The sequence below is a fragment of the Pteropus alecto genome, unplaced genomic scaffold, assembly GCF_000325575.1.
Source record: "Pteropus alecto unplaced genomic scaffold, ASM32557v1 scaffold182, whole genome shotgun sequence".
Classification (NCBI taxonomy): domain Eukaryota; kingdom Metazoa; phylum Chordata; class Mammalia; order Chiroptera; family Pteropodidae; genus Pteropus; species Pteropus alecto.
Window position 1 is genome coordinate 49206 of NW_006433946.1, and position 13641 is coordinate 62846.

The window sequence follows — 13641 nt, forward strand, 5'->3', positions numbered from 1 at the left end:
CTTCATTTTTTCAGAAAAAAATTAGAAAGATGACCCAAATCTCTAAGTCCTGTAGTGTTATTTAACCACTTCAATGTATGTCTCTAATAGGCTCCTAGTATAATTGATTCAGAAAGAGGAATATTTGTTTGAGTCTATTGCTATGGTACTCTCTTTAAACTTTACTCTTTTTACAGATAATACACATGACATGTTGCTATATTAGCTTTAGAATTTAAGTACATATTTTCTAATTATAGTTTTATGGAGATAACTGTAGATTCACATACCATTCTGAGAAAAAATATAAAGAGATCTCTTAAATACTCTGTCTAGTTTCCCCTAATAGTAATATTTAGCAAAATTATAATATACTATGGTCAACCAGGATATTCACATTGATAGACTCCATCAATTTCACTCAGCTTTCCTTCGTTTTACCTGTAGTTGTGTGTGTGTGTAAATACATATTTTAAAAATGTTGTCTATTTTCATCACCCTCTATTGCTTACTTTTCCTAAATTTTGTCATTCTCTTTAATAGACTGGTTTTTCCTTTCAGAACATTAAGCAAGAATTAAGAAGTGTACACCAAAAAGACAGAGAGGGTGCTACTATGGCGTGGGGGCCAGTAAAGACATTTTAATTGAAGCTTTTAAGTAAATGAAATTTTCTGGGGGAACCCAAAAGTGCTAATGGCAACTTGTACACTCAGAAAACCATTTGAGAATGAACCAGTAGAGGTGAAAGCATTATATTTTAGGCCATTAGTGGTCTCAGATCAAAAGATGCCTTCTAGATAGAGTACTCAGCAAAATACCCTATGTTACGATCCTTTCATTCCCTAATCTAAGATTGGATCAGACATTATAATCAAATATCGTGATCATGTTACCTCTTTGCTAATATTTCCTCCTTAAATTCTATGCAATTTGACTATAAAAGCTCATTTCCCTAATCTAAAAACATGCTGCAGGTACTGTCGGGTCATTAGTCAAATATTGTGACTGAACTATTGTGAAATATTGTGAAACTGACCTATTCTTGTTACTGGCTCCAGGCTTTCATGCACAGCTTGCTCAGAGGGCTCACTATTACCCTGGTCAGATGCTTGATATAGAAATAAGATTTTATGGGGTGTAACAGAATCTCACTGACATTAACCCTTTTGTTGATACAAAGGCCAAAAGCAGAAAGAAATTTCTCTTTCTACCTCAGATTTTTAAGGTGTAAGACTTTCTCTTGAAGACTCTAGAACATGAGTTAGCAAAATCTTGCCTAGGGGCTGACCACCTGTTTTTGTAAATAAAGTTTGATTAGAATACAGCCATTCATTTTTGTATTACTTATGGCTATTTTCATATCTCAATGACAGAGTTTAGTTATTTTTACAGAGACTGTACTGCCAATGAAGCCTAACGTATTTACTATTTGGCCCTTTGAGAAAAAATTTGCTAGCCCCTGGTCTAGAACAACACTGTTCTAGAACTTTTTTGATGATTGAAATGTTCTATATCTGGGCTGTCCAAAAACGTAGCCACTAGCCACCTACTGTTCTTGAGCACTAAAAGGTAACCAGTACAACTGAAAAATGGATTTTTAAATATATTTATTTTTAACTAATTTAAGTTTAAATTTAAATAGCCACATGCATCTAGTGGCAACTCTCCTGGACAGCATAAGAGGACTCAGACCTTTGAATGCTTTAATTTTCCAGTTTTTTTTTCTTTTCTCCTAACCCATGATACATTCAAATAGAGCTGGTTTGAGCAAAACTACTTAATCATGAAACAAGGAAGTAAAGAAAGGAAGTCTTTATTCATTTCTGAAAATATAGGATTTCCACTTAACTTAAAATGCTACTAAAAAGCATTTGTTTTCCTGCACAAGAGAAAACCAGTCCACTACTGTTTACTGAAACTCTATCTCTAAAACTTACTTCATATATGGAATAATAGGTTTAATAGTAATAGTTTAATAGATTTAATAGTTTCCTTCTATTCCTGTAAGGGTTTTTAAGCCTTCTGTTGCTTGGTCCTGTAATAGTTTAGCTGTTAAAATAACATCGTAAATTAAATATTTGAAAAAACTGGGGTGCAGTAGCTGATAATGTAGCAGTATCACTAGTTAAAAATGCATTAAAAATTAAACAAATTATAGTAGAATTATCAACTGTTTTCAATAAGACAAAGTAGTCCTTTGTAATATATTTTCATATGATTCTGAGTTCTGAGTCATCAAATCATCTAATTTGTTTACTTTGAAGCCATCAATCGTGATGTGGACACAAATGAGTCTGTACTACAGCAAATAACATTTTTTTCTTAATTCATATTTGCATATCTGCTATTCCAGACACTGAAACAGACAGAAAAATGTGGAACTTTTTAGGCAGAGAACTGAATATTTGAATAGGTCCCTTTTAATTACCTATATTTATCATTATTTACATATATATCATAACATATACATACTTACTATTATGACCAATATTTTAATTTATGTGATATTATATAACTAATTTTTTCTCTCCCTCCTATAGATGTATTTCTACTTCAGTTAATTTGACTATGTGACACTTTCATTCCATAAGACCTGCCTCAGTACATTTTCAGTGAAAAAAACAGATCTTGTGGAGCACGAGATTCTTGGATTCTAAGACAAGAAGGAGAAAAATCGGAAATGATAGGGAAACTATTCAGATTTCTCTTAAAGGTTAAGAGTTTGAAGTTTTCTAGTTAGTAACTGTTTCATGAAATAAATTTCTAATTAATTTAAACTAATACCAGATTTTGATCCTATCACTAATTCTTGGGGTCCTTGAGCAAGTCCTCGCTCCCTGGTAGCCTGACCTCTATCTCTAAAGATGGCCCAGGAGATGTCTATTGTTTCTTCTACAGTTTTATGATAAATTACTCCTCCCTCTTTGTCTCTGAATTCATTTTTATTCTGTATCTACTTCCCCACTATTTCTCTCCACTCATTGTGGTGCCCATTGAAATCGTATAGATGGGGTAACTGGCACTTCCATAACCAATTTTATTTTCCAGATTGAACAATTCAGGCCTGCCAGATCTCTCTTTAAGGATTTAGTTAACAAATTAGCCATCCAAAATCTGCACCTTTTGGGGGCAATATATATATATATTGCCTGCTGTATAAAATTGGTTTCATTTAGAAATCAGTGAATATAAGGATCTATTTTGTAGTGTTTATCTATTGTTTGCTTAAACCTTTGATTACTAAAATTAAGTGAGGAGTTCAGGTTGTGCAGAGAATTTAGAGTGAGAGCATTTATATTTAGAGTGCCAGTGGGGATCATTAGAGAGAGCTAATCTCATCTCAAGGGAGTTGGTTTTCTCACATGCCACACTAACACTGTTAGTGTGCACATACTAACAACTATATCTTTTAAACTTACCATCCTGCTGTTCCTTAGAGAACTGGATCTGTTAGAAAGAAAGTAACCACAAAGAATATTTTAACCAAACAAAATGTCCTGATTTTTAAGTGTATCCAAGCTCATTCCCTGAGTAATCTTTAAAGTAAGCTCCCAGAGGAAGCCTACTTTTCAGAGTTCAGGCATAGCTTGGACACTAACAGGTCGTGCCAAATAGCCTTGGAGATAAGTGATATTTCAGAAACCAGTGTTCTGCCTCCTTCTGGAGGAGAGAAGCTCAATTCACTTACCAGCAATCTGGTCAGCACTGAAGGACTGCAGTGGTGAAAGAGAGGGAGAAAGAAAGAAACAACTAGTACTTTTTCAAATGCATTGACAGAAGAAGGATTGCTTTCTGCTCTGAGATTTTTAAGAATCCATGTAGGTGTCATAGAAATAGAAGATTGCCTTAGGATATTTTTGAATCTAGGAAAAATAAAAAGCTATTGCAAAAGATAGTTACGGAACATCTCTCAAAGATTTAACAAATGCTAAATCAAATACTTCCTGGAATAATATAATAATCTATAGTGTATATATATGTTTAATACAGATACACTGTATTAAGAAGTGCGGATACATTGCATTAAAAAGATCACCTTAAATCTGTCTTCTGTTTAACCACCACATTTTTACCCAATGCATCAAAAGTATTTAATTTTAGGTATTGGCATTATTGGATTGGTTTCTAAGGTATAATATTTTTCTATAGGTGCAGGGTATTTTTTTCTAAATTTAAATACAATAAACATTATGTGATATAGCAAAAATTGGTGAAGCATAAAGTACTATTTTTGGGAGCAAGTTGTATTTTTCCAGTTGGCATAATAGATCATATTAATTTCCTCTATCTTCATCCCACCAACAAAAACCAAAAGTAGATTCTAAAGACTCATACTGAATATGTTCTCACCTCAGTTCTACTTTTTATCTGCCTTTCTTCTCGATAAGATCATATCCACTATCTATTCTCTCCTATAAATGACAAATAGTTTTCTCATAGGACCCACCATGATGGACCTGCTGGGCTGCAAAACAGCAACGAAGCTGAAGAGTGAGTTGAGGGCTCTTCCAATCCCTGAGTGGGGGCCTGGTGTGCTGAGGTTCCCTTTTATTTCTGGGGAAGCTGTGACCTAACAGCTAGCATTAGGTTTCAGAGAGAAGCGGCCACACCCCCTGGAGAGTTCAGCTTACTTAAGGCAAAGGGAAAAAGGTTATCTGTATCCTGAAGGCTATTTTTAGGAAACCAGAAACCAGGAGTGGACAGCCATGATGGGACCAAAGCCTCTCACTACTTTTATGGTCTCTATCTCTGAGATGTTTGTTCTTTTGGAGTGTCTTCAAGAAGCTTCTTCTTTGTTCAGGGGCAGAGGAGCTCAGAATTTCCTAAGCCTTGCTCTGTCCCATTCTCTTGGTGAATTTTGGACTCTGCAAACTCTAAGTTGTTAAGTTTTGGTATTAATGAAACTTACCGGATAGGACTGGTTTGGAGTTTCAAATAGCAACTGCTATACAAAGAACATCCTCTAAAACACTGTCTCATGTGGTAAAGTTCAGAGGACTTGAAAAGCCATCAATGTTCTGTGTGTCTCTTGGGGTTCGCCCAAATGATAATCTGGTCAGTTCTTGAAATCTCCAATTAAAGACCATTCTTTGTAAATTGTATTTTCAGAGGTATAGAGTGTCTCTAAGCTGGGAATGGTTTTCCCTTAGTTTCCTTACCTTAGGGGTAAATGTTTTCTTTCTTCCTTATTATCCTTATGGTGGCTGACCAGTCAGATTTTTAAAAATTTCTGAAGTTCTTCTAGGCAAAAAAGTCAATAGACCTTTTTTTTTTTTAATGTGTACTTAAAAAAATTTTTTTAAGCTTCATTCTTGGTTCTTTTTAAAGTTAAATTTATTGGGATGGCATTGGTTAAAACATTATATGAATTTCAAGTATACAGTGCTGTAATATACCAAGTCTAGTGTCCTTCCGTCACCATATATTTGACTTGTCTTTACCTTCTTTATCCTCCTTCTACCTGCTTCCCCTTTGGTAACCACCATACTGTTATCTGCTGATAGACCATTTTTGCATTCTTTTCTCCTCCTTCTATTTGAAATTTGAAAATTTTGTTTACGTTCTTTCTAGACGTGCTGATTCTGTTTGTGTCATGTCAAGCGTTTTATGGCTTAGTCTCCAGACTGAGAAAGAAAGGAACCCAGCGGGGGCTGTGAAATTCAAAGTTGTACTTTAGAATTTTAAAGATGTCTCAGGGTTTGGCTGGTAATTGGTTCTCATGGCAGCTTATTTAAAAACAGAGGAAAAGGTTGATCTTGGTATGTCCACTCAAGTTCAGATGATATGTTTATCAGTTTTCTACATATTTAAAGCTGCTTACAGGCATAAAGAATGTTGAAAGTGAATTTTAACTTAAGTATGTTTCGGCAACTATTTTCAAGGGAATGGTCACAAAAAACATAAAGTCTCTCTCTGCTAGACAGATTTAGACTTTGCAGATTTCTCTCAAGCATTCAGGAAGAAATCAACATTTAAATGTGTAGCACTTTTTGTCCAAAGATTACAGGTAATGAAAATAATTTCATAGGGTCTTGAGTCCCAAAATAAGTATCAAAAATATAATTTTAAAAATATTAATACTCAGATAAACATATTTTCATAAATAGATGGAAATTTTGAGAGGTTATTGGGAAATGAAAGTTAACAGAAAAATTTTATATGCTTTGAATCATTAAGGGAAAATGAGAAGAAGGGACAAAAGTAAAAGTTTGTAACCTTTGGTAATTGTGTAAAATTTGTAGCCTAATGATTTTTGATGCAAAAATTAAAGCCTTTAAAGCCTTGTTCTTTGATGTTTCTTTGCGTGTTTTTTTAGACTTAGCCTTGTAATTATTTGTATTGTGTCTTTAAATTTGGATTGACTATGATTAATATTGAAAATTAGCATATACCTTTAGTAGAGCTAATAACTATAAATAATACAAGATAAACTCATCAAAGTTGTCCTACATAATGCTCATTTTGGTGGGCTTTTTTTTTTTCCAGATAGACACATGTTCTTGAATACACATATAATATGGTTTTTTTGTATGAAATCTTTTGAGTAAACTGGAAATTCACTTTAAAAGTTGTGTTTGTGTTATGAATAAGCTATTCCTAACCACTTGGGTATTATGTAAAGGTTTATTATTATTCAGATAGAAGTGGTAGGCAGTTGCCAAACTATTTCACTCTAGTTCTTCTCTGTATCTTTATCATACAGAGAATGAGAGGTTAGATTTTTTTTTGTATTTATTGAGAATCAAAATAAACATTTAAGCAAGTTATTGACAACAGTAGAGAAGTCTGCAGTATAGTCTAGTCTAGAGAATAAACTATACTTTACAAGTTAGAAAACCTAGGTGCCATGCTCATAGTATAAACGGGAAATGCTATTTATTCTCTGGTACACTTTTACAAATAACGACAACTTCTTCTGGCATCTTTTCTTTGGTGTTATAATGGTGAAATAATCAGCCTTTTGAACAGAAGCATGATGTAAATAGAAAATGTCAGCTGATTTTGAAATCAGTTTGCTATGTCATCATTTGGTTTGTTTTAAAAATTTGATTTAAGTCTTTTCTATCTGGAATGCTGTTCTCTCATCCTTGCTTCTTAGAAATTAACTATTCTTCAAAACCCTGATAAAATCTCCTTTTGAAAAGACCTTTTCTCTGTTTCCCTAGCTCCTTCCTTCTGCTGAAAGATGTTTAACCTTCCAGATTGTAAACTTCTGAGAAGCACAGGTCATCATGGAAACCTTTTATTTTTGTCCATGATGAGAACTCAGAGATGGGCTTACCCCAACCTCTCCCTGCCTTATTCTTTGATTCCCCCTCGCCATAATTATAAAATACCTTGCCTATACTAGATGCTCAACAAATTTTCATTATTTTAAATCATTAGAACATCTGTATAATAAGTTCTTCATTCAAATATAAGCTCTTTCTTTAGAATATTGTGTTCTCTGAGGGAAGAAACTTCGTCAGTCCCTTCAAAGAGTTGAAACTCTAGAAGAGGTGCATACATTCTCCTTTGATACTGCACCTCCAGCACCTAAAACTGCCAAGCACATAGACATGCTCATCTAGAATTATTGCTGTATGTGCCTTTATATTTCTAGAGCCTTTCCTTAGATTTAGTGTAAAAGTTTATGATTAGAACTTCTAATTTGCCAACTTTCGATTTTTTTTTAAGTATTTTTTTTTCCATCTTTGCCTATACAATTATATTAGACCAGTAGTAAAAATAACTGTTCCACATTTTTATGACTCATGTACTATTTGTTATTGGAGTTAGCTCAGTGGCAGTGTACTGGTATTGAAAAGAATGGATTGTGTGAGAATGACTTCTGTTGCAATGTTTACAGATCTTTTCTCATTTTGAGAAACACTTTTCTAATAGTAATCATGAGGTCTGGTTAATTGATTAAAAGAAAGATAAAGTCTCTGGTATATAGAAAGAATTTATAGGAAAAAAGTCCTAAAATTATTCAATCAAACAGGCTCTGGAATTGATGTATGTTAAGATTTAGTATAACAAGCAGAGCTATAATTAAAGATGATCTGGAAGATATGTGATCTTGAATACTGAGGGAAAATGCTCTAGGAAGGAACATAGGCTGCAGTCTTTAAAAACTTCATCATCACTGCAGGATACGTTGGGACTTAATGACTGGTAATGTAAGTAGCTTACAGGTAAGTAAAGAAGTTAATCCAATCAAGGCCAGTTTTTAATCAACAAAACATTGCTGCACGTTCCCTGATTTAATGCCTGGCAGAGGATCAAGACCTGGATGTACGCAAACCCTAAGGAAAACTTATTAATTTTCACTCCAATCTCATAGAGTTTCTAGGAATCAATGTAAAAGGCCAACGGAAGTGCTATTTTGGAACTCTGAGAGTTTTGTACTTTAGAATAATTAATTTAACAAAGTATATACTTAGGCAGGTGATTCTAATATGGTATCAAGAGGAGACTTTAAGAACAATGAGAATACAGTACCGGCCCAGGTTGTCTAATATAAGAGAACAGATGGCTATATTGGATATATTGACCTGAACAGAAGAGAAAATAAGTAATTTTCCACTGAGGAAGACTAAACTAGTCAACTGAGTAGTCACATTAAAGCAAAATCTAAATAATTAAAATAACACAATTCTGAGCTTTAAGAATTAACAGAAAGACCTAAGTGAATTTTAATAAAAAATTTTAAATAGGACTTAAGTCTACGCTTCTTCAGATTTCTCATCAGCTTTCCCATGGTTAATAGTTGATAAATAAATTTAACATTTCTTGAGAGTTGTACTTTTTCTACATTGTGTATTTGTATGAAATTTATTAAAAATCCATGTTATGTCTTTGTTCCTTCCTTCCTTCTTTTATTTTAAAACTATGATCATTGGAAAAATTCTTTGTATGTGTTTTAAGAAATTATAAGTACCTGCTTTTTCTTATTTGGAATAAAATTTCCTTTTGTGACCACAGGGATATATGAATATTGTTATTAGCATTTTAGAGATTCCAGGTCTTTTGATATGGTGGAAAGAAAACTAGGCAGTGATTAAACTATTCAGAATTTTGTTCTGGCTCTCTTATAAAAAAATATGTATTTTTGGGTTAAATAACTTCTCTTGTCTTGGTTATAGCATTCTTAAATATAAAATATACTGCGTGATTTCTATGGTTGCTTATGGTACTATAATGTTGTAAGTTTTCCGTCTTTTTGACAATAGAATCCACCTCAACTCATTTTTTTTCTAATGGAAAAGGTCACGGTGTCTAAATATTCAATTAATATTATTTTGAAGTAGTTTCGAGTTAAGCAAAATATAATTTCATAATGCTGTGTTCGATTGAGTCGGATGTTTTATAAACAGGAGACAGCATACAATTGGGCACTTACTAGGTACAAGGAACCTCACTTGGCACAAAGAAAAGAAGAATATAAAGTTGAATATGATGTGGTTTTATCTTTAGAGAAAAGTTTCTTCTCTGGCTTCAACTCACTATTATTAATTTATGATCAAGATAGCAAAGATTTATCATCTATATAATTTAACTTTTAACTAGTATAATTGAAGCTATTACTACTTGTATATTATAATTTTTGCCCTCCAAATTCTGATTTGGGTGAGAAACAAACTGTAGAAGTTGAAGTAGAAATAAACTATAAAAGATCCTATTTTCATACAAAAAATATTTCAGTATGAAGAGAAGCAGAAGAAAGTGTAGTATCAGCAGACTAAATATAATCCTTTCCACAATTTCCATGAGTCAGATGGTGCTTAATGCTGGGTAATTATGGAATGACTTCTAAAGACATCTTGCCAGGGGGTTCATTTGCAGCACTAAAATGTCGAGAGGCTAAATTTGACACTGTCACTTCGTGATCTTGTCTTCCAAAGATTTCATTTCTTTACACTCAAAAGTACTATTCACTATTAATTGCTTAACATAACTATCCCTTTCCAAACTGCATTTTACTTCACAAAGATATTATCCAGTTACATATAATTCAAAATATAATTTTAGAGAGAGTTACAGATGTCTTTTAAAATTTTCCCACTCTGCTCTTTTCTTTTACAGCCTACCTGTTTGAAAGTGGAAACTTGATACTGATACTGGTACATTGTCAAAGAGTTAAATTCATACCATAAATTAATATTGCAATTGGTTGACATTATAACTGTATTAAAATTAATTTATATTATTGAAAGACCAGAGTAAAAGAAGACAAACTCTTAAAATTATGTAATGAAAACTTAAAAAACAACTTATATGTTTTCTCCCACTCTGTCTAATTAGAAATTGACCATATGTGTTCTTTTCCTAGTTGTTTTCCTCAAACTAGTTAAGGTTAAGATTTAATCATTATATATGTGGCATTATATTTCTACATACCACTCCAAAGAATACTTGATTGGGGTTTCCAGTTTAAATGATGCTATTTATTTATAAGTAAAAATCCCTTAACATTCTCAGATTATTATCCTGGTGAAAAAATTTGGAGATCAGGTTTGATATATGTGTATGTTTAACTAAAAACATAATTATTTAAAAAATTAAATCAGTTTAATCACATTTAACATTTTTTAATATTTTAGTGTAGTTTAATTTTTTCCAGCTTTATTAAATGAATATAATTGACATATAGCAATGTTTAACGCAGGGGACCCCAATCCCCAGGCCGTGGTACTGGTCTGTGGCCTGTTAGGAACTGGGCTGCACGGCAGGAGGTGAGAGGCTGGCAAGCGAGTGAAGCTTTACCTGTATTTGCAGCTGCTCCCGGGAGCTAGCATCACCGCCTCAGCTCCACCTCAGATCATCAGACATTAGATTCTCATAGAAGAACCCATCCCTAGTGCCAAAAAGTTTGGGGACTGCTAGTTAAGGTATATAATGTGATGACATGATACATGATAATTTTGATTTTGTGAAATAATTACCACAATAATGTCAATTAACACATCTGTCACCTCATAATTATCCCCCCCCCCTTTTTTTGTAGTTAGAAACTAAGATTTACTCTCTTAGCAACTTTCAGGTATACAAAATGGTGCAGTTAACCATAGTGACCATGCTGTACACTCGATTCCCAGAAATTACCATCTTACAAGTGGATACTGGTATCCTCTGACCACCTGCAGTCCCACCCTTGGCAACTATCAATCTACTCTTATAACAGCATTTTTTATACCCATGTTCTGCTTACAGCTTTTTAGAGAAAGCTGGAGCAAAGTGACTAGGAGTTTTTCTAAGCTCCTAATATTTTACCTTCAATCTGTAAAAGAGAACACTTGACCTGTCAGTAACAGGTACTAAGATAGGAGAAAGCCTTGCAGAACAAAACAGTAGTGAATTGCCAAGGTCAAAGTCTTGATGAACTTGCTCTAATGTGTGCTTGTTACCCCCTCTTCTGGCTATACAGGGCTGTGCAGAGCAAGAGAAGATTCACTCTACCTCTTATGCTTGAGAGCAAAAAAGGCTCCTTTACACATTCTTAGACACAGCAGCTTACTCTTTAAAAACAGGAGGCAGTTTAGAATATGATTAACACAGCATGGATTTGGCCTGCTAGGTTATTCATTTCTTCATCACTTACTAGTTTCATGGGCATAACTGTGAACCTCATTTAGGCTCAGTTTCTTTTCTTGCAAAATGAGGCTAAAACAACCTCAGTGTAATGTTATGAGAATTAAATAAGATAATAGCATACAAAGTAAATTCACAATGAATAATGACTGTTATATTATAAAGAACTTTATAATCTTTAAAGCTTTTCACGGGTCATGACCTCATCCGATTTTTGAAACAGTTCTTCTAAGTGCAACTGGATTCGTATTAGCCTTGTTAGAGATGAGAAAAAGAATCTATAGAGTAACACAAACAATCTTATTCCCAGACCAGAATGAGTCATGTGTCGCAACATATGCATAATATTTGCCACCACTGAATACCCATCAGTAAATAGGTGTATTTATTGGGAGTGCTGTATCTCCACCTTACTCATTAAATTGAAAGATTAAATCTTCCCAAGTATGTAGTCGCTATGACATTTGTTACTTGATGAGTTTCTGTCAATGCATTCCGTACCTTTACCACTTTTTGTAATCTCGCCTGCAGTATCTAGTCAGGGATGACCTGATTGAGTGATGAATACAATGAGAATTAAAATTTAAGCAGTACAGTGAGAGACACGATTCAAAATCCCATCACCTCACAGCAATCCTGACATATCAGCTAAGGCATGCATCATGCAAAAAATTCACATACACGTTGAAGATCTTTAAAACTCTAGGCACATGGTCATCTCATTACTTATTTATTTTTGTTATTTCACTTGGTTGCAGTTTGGGGCATCAGGTGTTGATTTTTGTGTTTGCACCTACAACTGTACTCATGGTAGATTTCAGTTCCTATTCTGAGCTTCTGTCAGGCAGTGTTCTATAGTCTGGGCATTTTTGCTGGAAATATCAGCTCTCTGAAAACAAAAAGTGCTTAGAACCACCCAGGACAGTAAATTTAATGTTTAGATATTAGTAGTAAATGTGTTTTTGAAAAAGGATACTCATAGAAAATCCATGGGACAGGACATCAAGTAAGTATACCCTCAGCTATCAAAGGTTTTACGTCAGAACGATTGAAGAACTGTTCTAAACAAATAACCAACAAACCAAGTAATCAAATTGCAAAGCACATTTTAGAAATTGATAAGACTAATTAATAATATTTAAAATTCTTCAGAGTCAAATATATGGCTATTAAACATGGTATATTATAATACAGAACATAGATATCAGGTGGGAATAATATTGAGGAATTAAATGTAACTATGATTATAATACTACACAAGATGGTTACACTTAAACTAGCATTACTCAAAGTCTGAGGTACAGATAGATTTCTAAATCACATGATTTATGAAAGAAAGTTTAAAATCCAATTAAGTTTTGTTCTTTATTGAGTTTTCAGAAAGTTAATGAATACACTTAACAGTTCTATTAATTTATTGAAAGTTCATTTTCTCTGCCTGAAGAGAGTCTATAACTTATATGAGGTAATACAGCTAGAAACATCATTAAGTGATTAAAAGCATCAAAATATGAAATGTTTTAATGTAAATTTTAATTAGCCTTATTACCTACTGGGATGAAATTAAATTTTATAAAGTTCTCATGTTGTATCACCTTCTTTAGCTGTATTATAATACCTTTAAATATGCACTGATTTCATGTTAATGAATAAAAATCATTGAAGGCATCTAAATTTCTTTACAAAAATATGTTAGCTTCAATTCTGCAATTCTGTTCTTTTCTTTTTTCTCTTTCTATCAGGAATGGGCTCTTTGAATGAGAGATAAAGGATAATTTCTTCCTGTTTCTTCTAGATTCATTTAACTTTTTTTACCTTCTCAGAATCTATCACATCTTTTGTTCTGCAATGAAATAGTGAAGATGGAGTAGCCCCCATCTTTACAGAAACTCTCTAGGAGTATTTCCTTCTTTTGCTTAGTTGTGCTAGCTCATACTAGTGTTATTTCAACATATAGATGAAAAATAAACAAATTTTCAAGATTCAGAAAAGTGTCACTTTCCTACTGAAGATGAACAAGTAATCGGTTTAATTGCTGGATTTAAAAAAGTGATGTTTTGTCTTTTCTTGGAGACCTCTTACCTGCT

The 13641-nt window shown here is 33.3% G+C and overlaps 1 protein-coding gene across 2 annotated transcripts in view; it reads right to left on the minus strand.

The window, feature by feature from the left end:
* The window catches only part of MYL1 (myosin light chain 1), a 22480-nt gene that overhangs the window by 6601 nt on the left and 2238 nt on the right, over nt 1-13641 (minus strand). Inside the window, exons 1-2 of one of the 2 annotated variants that reach the window (XM_006908484.1) lie at nt 4428-4495; nt 3669-3693 (exon numbers count right to left, since the gene is read on the minus strand). In XM_006908484.1, coding sequence (XP_006908546.1) covers nt 3669-3693; nt 4428-4430 — 28 coding nt within the window. In that variant the 5' untranslated portion in view covers nt 4431-4495. Of the gene's footprint in view, nt 1-3399; nt 3428-3668; nt 3694-4427; nt 4496-13641 lie in introns of those variants that run through there. The other variant, XM_006908483.1, reaches the window with a different exon arrangement.